This window comes from Orbicella faveolata, unplaced genomic scaffold (genome assembly GCF_042242905.1).
Source record: "Orbicella faveolata isolate gen_17 unplaced genomic scaffold, um_ofav_v1 contig_12, whole genome shotgun sequence".
Taxonomy (NCBI): domain Eukaryota; kingdom Metazoa; phylum Cnidaria; class Anthozoa; order Scleractinia; family Merulinidae; genus Orbicella; species Orbicella faveolata.
The window spans coordinates 29,586,475-29,598,810 of NW_028301539.1; the positions used below are offsets into that span (position 1 = coordinate 29,586,475).

At 42.0% G+C, this 12,336-nt stretch overlaps 1 protein-coding gene across 2 annotated transcripts in view; it reads left to right on the forward strand.

Annotated features, from left to right (window-relative positions):
- The window catches only part of LOC110060335 (uncharacterized), a 32,078-nt gene that overhangs the window by 15,903 nt on the left and 3,839 nt on the right, over nt 1-12,336 (forward strand). Inside the window, exons 8-15 of one of the 2 annotated variants that reach the window (XM_089283228.1) lie at nt 370-5,805; nt 6,346-6,630; nt 7,246-7,421; nt 7,870-8,004; nt 8,743-8,904; nt 9,340-9,484; nt 10,158-10,237; nt 10,672-11,487. In XM_089283228.1, the coding sequence (XP_089139354.1) occupies nt 370-5,805; nt 6,346-6,630; nt 7,246-7,421; nt 7,870-8,004; nt 8,743-8,904; nt 9,340-9,484; nt 10,158-10,237; nt 10,672-10,677 (6,425 nt within the window). In that variant the 3' untranslated portion in view covers nt 10,678-11,487. Of the gene's footprint in view, nt 1-369; nt 5,806-6,345; nt 6,631-7,245; nt 7,422-7,869; nt 8,005-8,742; nt 8,905-9,339; nt 9,485-10,157; nt 10,238-10,671; nt 11,488-11,950; nt 12,082-12,336 lie in introns of those variants that run through there. The other variant, XM_020767103.2, reaches the window with a different exon arrangement.

The window sequence follows — 12,336 nt, forward strand, 5'->3', positions numbered from 1 at the left end:
TGTGAAACAGCACCTAAACATAAGCAAATCTGGGCATGTTTGGATAGTCGGTCACTAAATAAATCCGCCCCAAATCACTACACACTTTAACACACTTTATTTCAGTTGCATTTAGAAATTAATACAAGTGTAAAACTGATCCACTATTAGCATCAGGCAAATCTATGCCGATCAGTTATTATCAGATTACTTATATTAGGTTAATTAAATAATGTGTAAAAAACAACTCGAGAGACTAAGAAAAAGAAAATAGAAAATATTAACATTACTTTTAAATTAGCTCTACGCTAGATATAACTTAAGAATGTACGACGTGAAAAGAAATTTCAATTATCATTTCAACTTATCCTTGTTGCTCATCTTTCATAGGTAACCAGGCTGGAGACTTTATCATCAACGGGACAAGCGGTATTATAACAACAGCGCATGCGCTAGATCACGAAAACGTGTCTTCGTACGTGTTGAACGTGTCAGTCATCGATAATGGAGATCCACCGCTGACCTCAAACGCTGTTCTCGTCATTTACGTCATTGATGTGAACGACCATCGCCCTATTTTCAGTCAAGAGTCATACCAAGCCAGTGTTTACGAAAACTTCACGGTCAATTCGACAATTCTGCGTGTACACGCGCGAGACTTGGACAGTAGTAGCGCGGGAGGCATCGTGTACAGTTTAAACGATGGAAACGACAATAATACGTTTTTATTGAATTCCTCGTCGGGAGAAGTCAAACTTGCGCGCTCGTTGGATTTTGAGGAAACAAAACATTATTTGTTAGTTGTGAAGGCAACAGACACGTTTCTTCCAAATGACACACTAGATGTCATTGGTGCTGCAAATGATTCTAATGCTTCAATCTCGTTCTTTAGCTTTGCCAATGTCTCTTTGTCAGTGTTGGACGTGAATGATAATCCACCACGGTTTGACAGAGATTTTTACTCTGTTCCGATCGCGGAGAATCTTCCAACAGGTTCTCTTGTTGCTCGAGTCCACGCAACAGATCAGGATTCAGGAGAGAACGCCATGATTGTCTACGAACTTCTGCCATCAGGTCTAGCCACAGAGCTGTTTGTTGTTAATGGCTCGTCAGGCGAAATAAGAACGAGATTCTCTCTTAGAGACGCAAATTATTTGACCATCGTCTTGTCAGTAATTGCATTGGATAGGGGCACACCACCTTTAAATAAAACCTCCATATTACAAGTGCGTATACATTACAATGTTACGTTCAAATTTAACGACACGAGTCCTTTTACATTTGTCGTTCGTGGAACATTTCCACTTGAACAGCCAGTCATGTTGAGCAGTGTCCATGCTCAAGCTCGCCTGGACCTGTTTTCACAGATGTCGGGTGAATTTCAAGTTAGTACAGGAAATATTCAACGCTCAGAGAGGTTCGAGGTGTTGACAGAACGCGCGTTATACATCAAAGCAGCCCTTGTCAGTGATTGGCCAGATTATCAGGTTACACGGGTCGCAGTACAGATATTTGACGAGAATTTTAATGTCAAGACCGCACCCACAAAAGTATATTTCAAACTTGTAAACCTTGATACAGACCTGCAGGTCAATATCACTTGTGTTCCGTCGACCAATACTGGAATATGTGTCGGAAGTTTACTTGTACCACAGGAATGGCTGAACTCTACTGTGTCTCCTCGCACAGCTTCAGTACAGTATGGTCTGCTACCCTCAAAAATGGTTGAGCTTAAACAAGTTGCCCTTAGCGAAAGACAAATCCCTCAAGTTAAGGGAAACTTTCTGATCTTCGCGCCGCTGTATTTGTTGAATGTTGGTGATGAGTTTTTACTCGAGGTATATGCTCAGTATCCTAGACTTGTGAAGTATTTCACTTTGATCTTCACGGTCTCGATGGGTTTGAAGATAAACTACGTGCAAGCTTCTTCGTCCTGGAGTGTTCAAACAACTTTCAATGGCGCAAACGAGTTTGTTGTTTTTGGAGTTCGTAAAGGTGATCGCTCTGAAGATCTTTCGGGTTCTATCGCGCAGTATTTTACTATCAAAGCGGAAATCGCTGAAAATGCTATAATGGTGAGCCCAGAAACAATGGAGTGCATTGTTAGCCAGGTTAGCGACCAAGAGAGCAATCAACTTGTTGACGCACCAGTAAAAGCTGTTTTCGAAGACCGACTTGGAAGGAATGAGAAAGGACATTTCGTGGTCATTCAAGATGACGTCACAGCACTTTTTGTCGTGCCTGATTTCTCAGTCATTGTTAACACTGCTGTGCTGAATGGAATACGGATTGATGTTCCTCTTGTTGTGTATGGCGTAACTGCGTCAGGAAGCGTCTTGAACGTGACGAGCGTGACGTGTAGGAGTCTTAATGTTGATGTTTTGAAAGTTTCAAATGACTGCTCTAGCGTGTTTGTAAATGGCAGTGAAACTAGCGGATCAACAGAGGCAATAATTGAGTTTTCGCACGAATTTTTTACGACGAATTCTTCCTTTACTGTTTGGACACCGACAATTCCAATTTCCTTGTGTGTCACTCCTGCAAAGTTGAAGAGAATACGTGACTGGTATGATCCCAGTGATTCCTGTAAGTCACGCTATCAGCATGCACGGGTGACAGTAAAGGCGGAGTTTTCGAACGGCGGACAATCGTACGTTGGAGTTGATGTTACACAGCACGTTAAAGATAACTTAAAAAGTTCTAACATCAGTGTAGCTGAAATTATTGGTTTAAATGTTCATGGTAAAAGCGTTGGCAACGCTTCCATCGTACTTTACAACTCTCAACTCGTTCAGTCTCTTGGAGACTTGGTGGTGGAAGTTAGCAATGAAGAAACAAGGGTATATGTTCTCGATACATTGATTGCAACACGGCTATTCGTTACTCTTCCAAAGTCACTAAACAACTCTTTGAAGCATACAGCGAGAGTTAACATCGATCAGAAGTTTTCTATTCCAGAAGACGAAGGTTCGGTGGTTATATCTGTGCAGTACAGCGATGGAGTGGTAAACACTTTTGACAACCTGCACGGCTTCTACATCAACTCTACAAACAACAGTGTGGTTACTGTACAAGGGGGACTTGTTACAGCGGCCAACAATGGAAACGGAAATCTACATGTCGTTATGCACTCGGGTCACTGCACACCGCAACCAGCCATCATGTCACGCGTAAACGTTGACGTCAATTTCCAGGAACCCATTGCAGTTCTCCTAACTTTAAGCTCAAGAGAAATAACGCCTCGCGGAGACCCTGCTGAGGCGATTGGGGTCTCCATGTCTACTGAATTAACCGTGACTCTTGTTTATAACATAAGTGGTCGTGAACACCGCATTGATGTTGCAAATGACAATCGAACAATGTTTAACTTGGAAATCGGTGGTAACTTGGCAAACGTCGTTGCTACAGAACGCGCGATCGTCATTTCCGCTTCCGGTGCTGGCTTCGGTCAAGTTGAAATGCCAATCAAGTTTGCGCATGTTCAGACAAGTAGTCGAGTCTCGATTGATGTCATTGGCACTCAAGAACTGAAATTCTATGCAAGTCCACACCCAGCTTTTAACTCGTCGTTGAACGTAAACCTTACTCAATTGAATCCGATTGGAAACTCAGGAGAGCATCAGCAGGGGAGACTGAACCTGATTCTTGCGCTTACAAACGGAACATCAATTGATGTTTCAAGAGACTCAAGAACACGGTTCGAGATCGCTGCGAGTCAGCCGGCTGAGCTTGCGCTGAATAGCGTCATCGAAGCTTCGAACGCTGGGTATCACGTGGTGTCAGTTCAGTGGAGGAAAGAAAAAGGACAGCTGTCAATCAATGCCAGTTTTATGGGCGTATTTAGTCACGTGGTAACCCTTGAGGTTGAGTCAACTCCTGTAACCGTAACAGCTGTAGAGATAGCCATGCCACCAAACTTTACGTTGACCGGTTTGCGAGATCGTTCCACTTTGCAACTGGTCATCAATCTGGAATTTAGCGATTCTTCAAAAATTCTTGGACTTTTCAGTTCAGAAAACTTAACTATGTTTGATTTAGTCCTTTTCAGTACCCAGGACACAACTGAAATATCGCTGAACGAAACTAGTGGCTTAGTGACCCTGCAAGATAATTCTCCGCAAGATGTACGCGTATCTGTTTATGTAGCACAGTCTCCGTCGTTAAGAGATTCCTTTACGTTCGCCTGCAATGTAGACCCGGATATTGGTGACGTGGATATCGGTGACGTCACTGGTGTTCCACTCAAGTCCGTGCAAGTCGGAGAAAGCTTTGTAGCCCCTGTGCGCATCAACTCTGGAGGTCTGGTGTTGGGAAGCTTCGATGTTGAAATCATTTATGACAGTGATTTGCTGGAAGTAGTCGGTATAAATGAAGGTGCTGACATGGCCGGATTTTTTGTCTCTGACACATCAAGCCAAACTGGTCAAACTGGAAAAGTGAGAATCGCAGGAGCCCTCACCATTGAAAGCCAGGATTATCCGGTTCGCCATGTCGCAGATGTCAAATATCGCGTCATCTCGAGCGGTGTTGCACGTGTTAGTGGAACAGTTCTGATGATCGCAGCTGATGACCTTGTTGGTAGCGTTATTGGAATCCCTGTTCCAAAAAATATTATGGCAGGAGATGTCGAGGTTACTATCGACAACGACTTGGGTCGCCCGCGTAGATCACTTTCATCCGCGCCATTACTTCAGCTGCAACCTGCAGTCAACACTCGTACGAGGCGTTCTGTCGTTGCTTGTGCCACTCCCCCCTGCTCCAACTGTACAAATGGGAAGCGAGAGCCTGGGGATACTGACGGGAACTGTATTTTCGATATAAGAGATGTTAAATTCGCGTTGGCTTACATGACGGAGCAGCAGTTTAACTTCAGCCGGGCCAAGGGACAAAGGATACAGAACATTATCACACAACAGCAGTTACAGGCATTGGACGTCAACGGCGACGGATCAGTGACCTTAAATGACGTTAATGTTCTATTACGGGCTAATCTCCAAATTGTCTCGTTGTTTCCTAGTGTTACGGTTATACCTGTTCAAGATCCAAAGTCAAATTGTCTTCTCACCATTTCTGTATCAGCTTCGCAGCTTGGTGTTGAACCATCCGACGCCAACTACACAATAGTTTTCTTCGATGTTTCGCACTCTGAGTCAAATTTTTCCAACAGTTTGCGTAACAGCGTCTTCATAACTGGGACTTTAGATACCACAGAAAAAGGAATTCCCGGGGGAATCATCCGTGCAGAATATAACATTGTGGAAAGACGTTTTGTGGCGTCACTGAACACCTCGTTGCTGTATTCGAGCATTGGTCTGTCGTTCGTTCAGGTTCGTTTTGCAAATGACGGATCGCTTGACTTCACAAGAACTATGATGATCAATGGGTTATTTTCACGGCCGCCCCTTTACCAAGACGCTCTTAACGCTACCTTGGACCTAGGGAGAGGAAGACGTTACAGCATAACGAGACCAAACGGCTACAACCCTTACACTTTCTTCAGCAATGCTTTAGCGTCCTCCAACTGTAGTGACGATCCTTTACTTCAAAACGATATTGTCGTGGGTGCGCTTGGCGCCAGGAAACTTTTGGTATCTTGGAAGCTTGCGAATGTAAGGCGCGGATTAAACTTCTCATTTATTTTGAGGCTGCGGCTTTGTGACCCAGCGCAGATCAACGAAGCTTGTGAAATCCGCGCGTTGGAAGTGAGTGGAACTAACCATACCGTGACGGGCCTAAAACCTTACACCAACTACTCGGTGAAGGTAGAAACCGCAGGGTTACCACTGAGAGAGACACGCTGGGAAGCTGTGCGCACGTTAGAGTCAGGTGAGTGAAGTGCAATTTATTAACACAGTGGAGTCGATTTAACTGTGAAAGTCAAAGTTTTATTTAGGAAATATAAAACATGTACCGTGTTTCTATCGAGTTTTAGTATAAATCTGCTAGCGTTCTATCACGATTGCCGTTTTCTGATTGGCTACGCTACTCACTATCTATTCTGTGACAGATAGTGAGTAGCGTAGCAGTGTGCCCTTGTTAACAAAATGACGGCCGCTTCTTGGCGTTTTCAAAGTGTCTGTGAACAGGATTTAAATAAAGTTTTGAACGACTAGTAGATTTATACAAGAACAATTAGATCATTCCCTCTCGATTTCTACGCGTGATAGAAATCTCGAGCTCAAAATCTAATTGTTTAATAGAAACACGATTTTAAACCAATCAGGGAGCGTATTTTCTTTTTGGCTATTTTCTAATATGGTATAAAATGCTGTATGCAAGTCTTCTCTCCCTAGCTAAAGCTATGTCTAAACAGAATATATTGTGTAAACAGGGTAGAAGAAAGGTTTTTGTTTGTCGTTTTAACAGTACCCGGGGGAGTTAGTCCACCTGTTTTAGAAGTCGCGAGTTCCTCTTCACTAAACGCCTCGTGGACCGAGCCTCAACATCCCAATGGCGTCATCATCAGTTACTCATTGCACATGCGCAACCTGTCCACTTACTCGGTCCTTTACCAAGGCTCCAGTCTGTCGTACCACGTGACTGGTCTATCAGCTGGTCAAGAGTACTTTTTCTACATCATGGCCAATACATCAGTTGGTGGCACCAAGAGCACGGTTGTTAGTGCTTCTGTTCCATCAGAAAACACACCAAGTAAGTATCCATATTTTCGGTATATTTGGGAGGCCAAGCAATGCCAGTATTTTCGTGTTGTATTCGTCACCTTGCAAGGCACGTTACTCTCACAATCCAACGAGAGTAAGTCTTCGTGCTTCGAGTACGGATCCGTGAGGGTCCAAAGATTACAAGGATTACAACAGACTTTTTGTCACAAACGTGAAACTGCTGGAAACCATGGTTTCGCGTCAGATGACCAACAGGATCCTACAACGCGCCACTTTCATGTCGTGTCAAATTGCAGGCTCAACTCTAATAAATAATTGACTAACTTATACAATGTTACCAGAAAACTGTACGGTCCGGCTCACGCAATCCTATAGAAAAACACAATACAAGCTGACTTGCGAGCTTACATCAACAAGGTTGATGTAAGTCAGCCAGTTGATATAACGTGCGCAATTCAGTTTAACCAAAGGTCATATGATAAAACACTTTTTGACTGAGTAAGGTCGGACCTACGGGAAGATATTTGGACCTGCGTTTAGGACGCGCGAAACTCATTATGCTCGGTCCGTACGTCCTGACCTCGAGCCAAATATTTTTCCTTGTAGCCCTCCCACTCAGTCAATACGTTCATATTATTATCAGCTTCAGGAGCCGGGGGGACGGAGCTGTCAATTGAGGCGATTGTGGGGATCACAATTGGTAGCGCTGCGTTTATCACTCTGTTGATTGTTCTGCTGGTGTGGCTTGTCAGGAGACACGTTAATGGTAAACAGCCGAGCACGCTGGATTATCAATCATTACACAAGTACAACTCCTTGGTGAGTTAATGTTTTAGACTGTTACTGGGTGGCTGATCACCACTCAAAGAAGAGGCTAGTGAGGATGGTCTGCTGGGACCTACGCAACCACAAAATTGATCAAAAGTTTTAAAGGAGCTCAGTTACAGTATTTTGAGTTATTTTCGCCGCATACAAAATAACCTTTAAATTGAAGGAAACCTGAAAAAAGTAGTTTACTAATATAGAAAAACACCAACGAGATAACAATAAACCATAAAGGAACAAGGATGGCTAAGGATGGAGAAGATTGACGCGGATTACAAACAACGAACTTGAAAAATGTAGGCTATACATTTCAAGATGCGAAACCGAAAGGTTTTGCACGAAGACTCGTTTTGAAACAGAGGTGAATCGGAAATGGCCTATTCGTCGGTGTTCATTCACAGAAAGAATTTAAATATAAAGTTACTCTTCTTTGTTTCCACAGGACGTTGGTGGCAGGGACAACTTAGCGATGCAACTAAGATCTACCTCAAGCCTGCAAGAGACAAGTCTGGCCAGAGGACGCATGTATGAACATCATTTCAGTATGGATGGACTGGAAAATCCCTGGAAGGAGCAGGTATTTCATTTGAACATTTGCCTCACCAGTCTCCTTCGCAACCGTTGTTAGGGTCGTCAGGCAACGCTTCTCCCCACGGCCCTGATAACGGCTGCGAAATAGACTACTGCCTTCACACGTACACGTTCGTTCGCGAGATGATTTGAGCGTAACATCTGATATAACTTTACGCCATCTAGTTTGCGCCTAGGTTTTAACATCAACACCAGTTGACGTAGTCTCGCTTTCACATGCATAGCGTAAAGGTTTCTGTGTCAGCGCAGAGCGACGAATTAACAAAGGGCCACAATCAGAACTAAAGGCAAGTCTAGAACTAACGACAATGTCGCCAAGTCACGTTATACCATGTTTATTTTTCACTTACAAAGTCGTTATCGTTTCAATATCAAGACTAGGCATAGATTTTTACGATTTTATTTCTCCGTTTTCTTCTTAGTTTTGGTCGCGATTGAGAAGATGTATCAAACACTCAAGACAGTGTTTGAACACATTTCCAAACAGCTCGAAGTTCGTTAAAATACTCCGCTGCACGTCGTATTTTCAACCTTCTTCTCGGTATTTGGAAATTTGGTCACTTCTGCGACTTTTCTCGAGATTTGTATTTAACAATTGCAGTCTTTACAGTGAGTAGTTTTCTTCCACCAAAACAAAAAAAAACAACAACCTGATTTCCAGCACCAGCAGTATTTTAAATTAATGAGTGGAAAGAATTTTCGACACTCGTTTTGTTGTTTCTAGGATTTAGAAGAGGACCCTGGACAGGACGCGCTTGCTATGGTAAATCACAGACACTTTGAACCAGGCTCCGCGCGCACTCAGGACTGGGATCCAGGCTACGAGGAGACAGTTCTGAAAGAAGCAGCAGAAGAGATGAATGAACTTGATGCAGCAATGAAAGAGGTTCGCATACACTCTAGATATAGAAGAATCTTTGTCGGTTTGCTTCATTAGCATAAGCATGCAGTTTCTGATGGACTTACAAAAGCATTAGTTCAGAATATTGAAAGGGCACAGCACGATTAACTATCCCAAGGAATTTGAGCCCGATCTGTTGAATACTTTTTGTGCGACGCAGGTTTAAAAACTCAAAATTTTACAAAGAATGTTTGAGCTCAATAGTCTTTTGCCACCCAGAAATTTTGCAGTTTTTGAAAGCCAATTTCTCCTCGAATATTACACCCAAAGAGCCAAAAATTTTCACAAGCTCTTTAAATGTTTGTAGTCAATTTGTGTCGAGCGTGATGCCTTCTCTGCGCAAAGTCGTATGCTAATGAGGAAGAATGTCTACTATGACATCAGCAAGAATAGGAATCTCTTGTTCTTTTTTTCATATAGAACGCTGACACCTTGAGTGGCTTAAATGGACATCAATTTTCTCTACGGGAAGATAACCTTGTGAATATGTCGAGACTATCTCGTAGCCAGTCTTCTTTGAGTCCAGAAAACACGAGTAAGAAGAAGTCCAAGAAGAAGAAGGAAGGTAAGAAATCCACGAGTGATAAGAACCTTGGGTAGACCGCTTTCAAACTGACAGACCTAAACTAAAGTCATCATTCCAGAATTCGGCGCAGATTAAACAATCAAAATATATTGTACGGACGTGTGACCTGGTGGGCAAAAGCGGGAAAAGTCATTCTCACCGGACTTTAAAGACCCCGTCCGCATAACGACGGAGAAATTTGAAAAACGCAGGTTTCAGAATTTCTACGGTTAGGCCCGTCTTCCACACTAATCCGCACGAAAACGGAGCCTTTCAAAAACGGTCTTCAAACCGGAGGAATTTGACAATGCCAGCTTTTCGTTTTCGTGTGGACAGAAAAGATTGAAAACGGAGTTTTTTGGAAACAATGACCCCGCGATAATCATATGAGTTCCCTGACCGGGTTTTTTCAAAGACAAATCCAAAATGGCTGGTGATTGTTGCGTTTTCAAATCCCTCCAGCGTAGTGAGGACGGAAAACATTTGATGCGTTTCCAGAGTGAAACCTCCGTTTTCAAATTCCTCCGGCGTAGTGTGGACGCGACCAAAGTTATCAGCAGTCATTTGTATGACATGGTATTGGTAAACACACTTACTCTGCCGAGGTGTGACTGTGCGGGAATAGTTATAACTGACCGCCTCATGACTTCTTGTTTTCTTTTGTATTTTGCAGACGCAGCTATCGAGTGGGACTACTATTATGCCAGGAGTGCGTTAACTGACGGCGATCAATTTGGAATTGAGGAAACCAAGGTACGAAGGTCTTCCTGCGCTGGAATCATGATTAAAATAGAAATAATTTAACACGGCTGATTTACTACCATTGAAGTCTGGAAGAAACCTTTGAAGTCACTGTGATCCGATATTTTTCCTTAATGAAGAACGAAAATTTGTTGAAAACTCATCCGTCTTAAGTCGTAATGAACGAGTAGAAAAGACGGTTGCAAGTTCACACTAGAAGCCTCTGATTTGTATTTTTTTGGTCAGAGAAATGCTATTTTTATCAGGGAAAAGTTAGAGAATTTTGAAAAGTGATTTCTGTGGCAACCATGACTAGTCTCTCTCGGGAGCTAAAATTGAGTCATAGATATCAGCCAATTCGAATCCATGGTCTCTATTCAAAGAGGGCTTCCATAGTCGTAATTTGTTTGTTGGTTTCGATTGTTAACGTTGCTTTTCTCTTTCAGCTGTAAATTGCAAAGAATTGCAGTAACAGTCGAACAGATAAACGTAAACGTGAACCAGTAAATGACTTCGTTGCTAATCAAAAGGACAGCTCAACCTTGGTGATAACACGTCTAAAGCTAAAGCTTCAACTAGATCAGGATGTTAAGCATTTCCTTGTTTCAAATGTAATACAACAGGAATTTTAAATAACAACGATTTTCAACGTTTAATTTCTTCTTGTTTAACTGGGATAAAACTGACTCGTCTTAAAGAACAAATAAATGTAATATATCTGTCACAGTATAACTTGAAACTCATAGCAATAAATAAACCATTTTTCAGCTTAAAACTATATTTAAAAACTAAATGATTAGTCTAAAGTGAAAAGCAGCAAACTAAATAACTATAAACTTGTAAAATTAAGATTCAAAATACTTGATAAATCGCCTTCACTTATAATGTCAATATGGTTTGAACATAGAAAAATAAAAATTAATGTTTCAGGATTAAACTAGCGACTAGAGTTTTCAGTTTTAAACTGAACTGATAGTTTTTTTTAATAACTAAATGATAATTCTCAAATTAAAAGCATACTAAATAACTGTAAACCCTTGTAGAATTAAAATTTAACTGTGCTTAATAAATCGCTTCACTTATAAAGTCAATATGGTTGTACACAAAAAAAATAAAAGAATTATGTGTCAAGTTTAAACTACCGAGTTTTCAGTGTTTAAACTGAAATAGTTTTAAAGTCTAAAATCGTAATCTATTTAAATGAATGGTTATTGTAAAAGAAAATAAAATAATAAATGCTGTTGAGTATGATTACTGTAAAATGTGAGGTGCCCTTATCACTCTAAATGATTTGCCTTGGGTGGGGGGGAGAACTACCACATGAAATGGTCGGGGATGTTCGTCGTCTCGCTTAGGGGTGTAAATCAAGGATTCTGGTCTCACTTACGGTGTTCATGATGAAACACCCGAAGTGAGTGAGCAAATTTCTGGGGCTGAAATTATTTTCTCACTTTCAGGTTATGCATGACTTTTTTCGGTGGGCAATAGCTTGTGCAAGAACTTTTAAGTCAAACACAGGACCTGGCTAGTAGAAAGCACTTACTCAGTTTTCTCCCCATGGCTCCCCTTGTACGAATCTTTTTCAGCAGTTTTCGCTGTGTAGGAATTTTCTTTGGAAATTGCCCAACCCCTTCCCCCTCAAAAAATAATGGTCCGTCCCTTTTTGACTTGTCCTTGCTCCTGATGAATGTTTCTTCGGCAACTTTTGGTTGTTCATCGTTGTAGTCACGTGCTCAGATACGAAAGGCCCGCCTGGTGGTGGAGGAGATGCTCCAGCGGTTAGCAAGTGGTGACGTCAACAAAGAGTTCCGGGAACTAGCCGCTGACAAGACTGAAGGAACTTACTTGTGTGCTAAGTAAGTTAGCAAATTTCTTCCTTTAAATTTACGCGAAAACCGTTCTTCTGAAAGCCATGGCTTAAAGTATTCACGTGCTCTGTTTTTGTGGAGCAAAGTGCTTTGAATTACGGTTATCTGACGGTTATCGTACGGTTATCTTACTAACGGTCATTAACAACTATTTACGACTGACCTTCGCTGGTTCTGTGCATCCGATTTTAACAATTTGTGAGCTCTTGACTAAACCTTCAATCTCAAAAAAGCGCGTGAAGA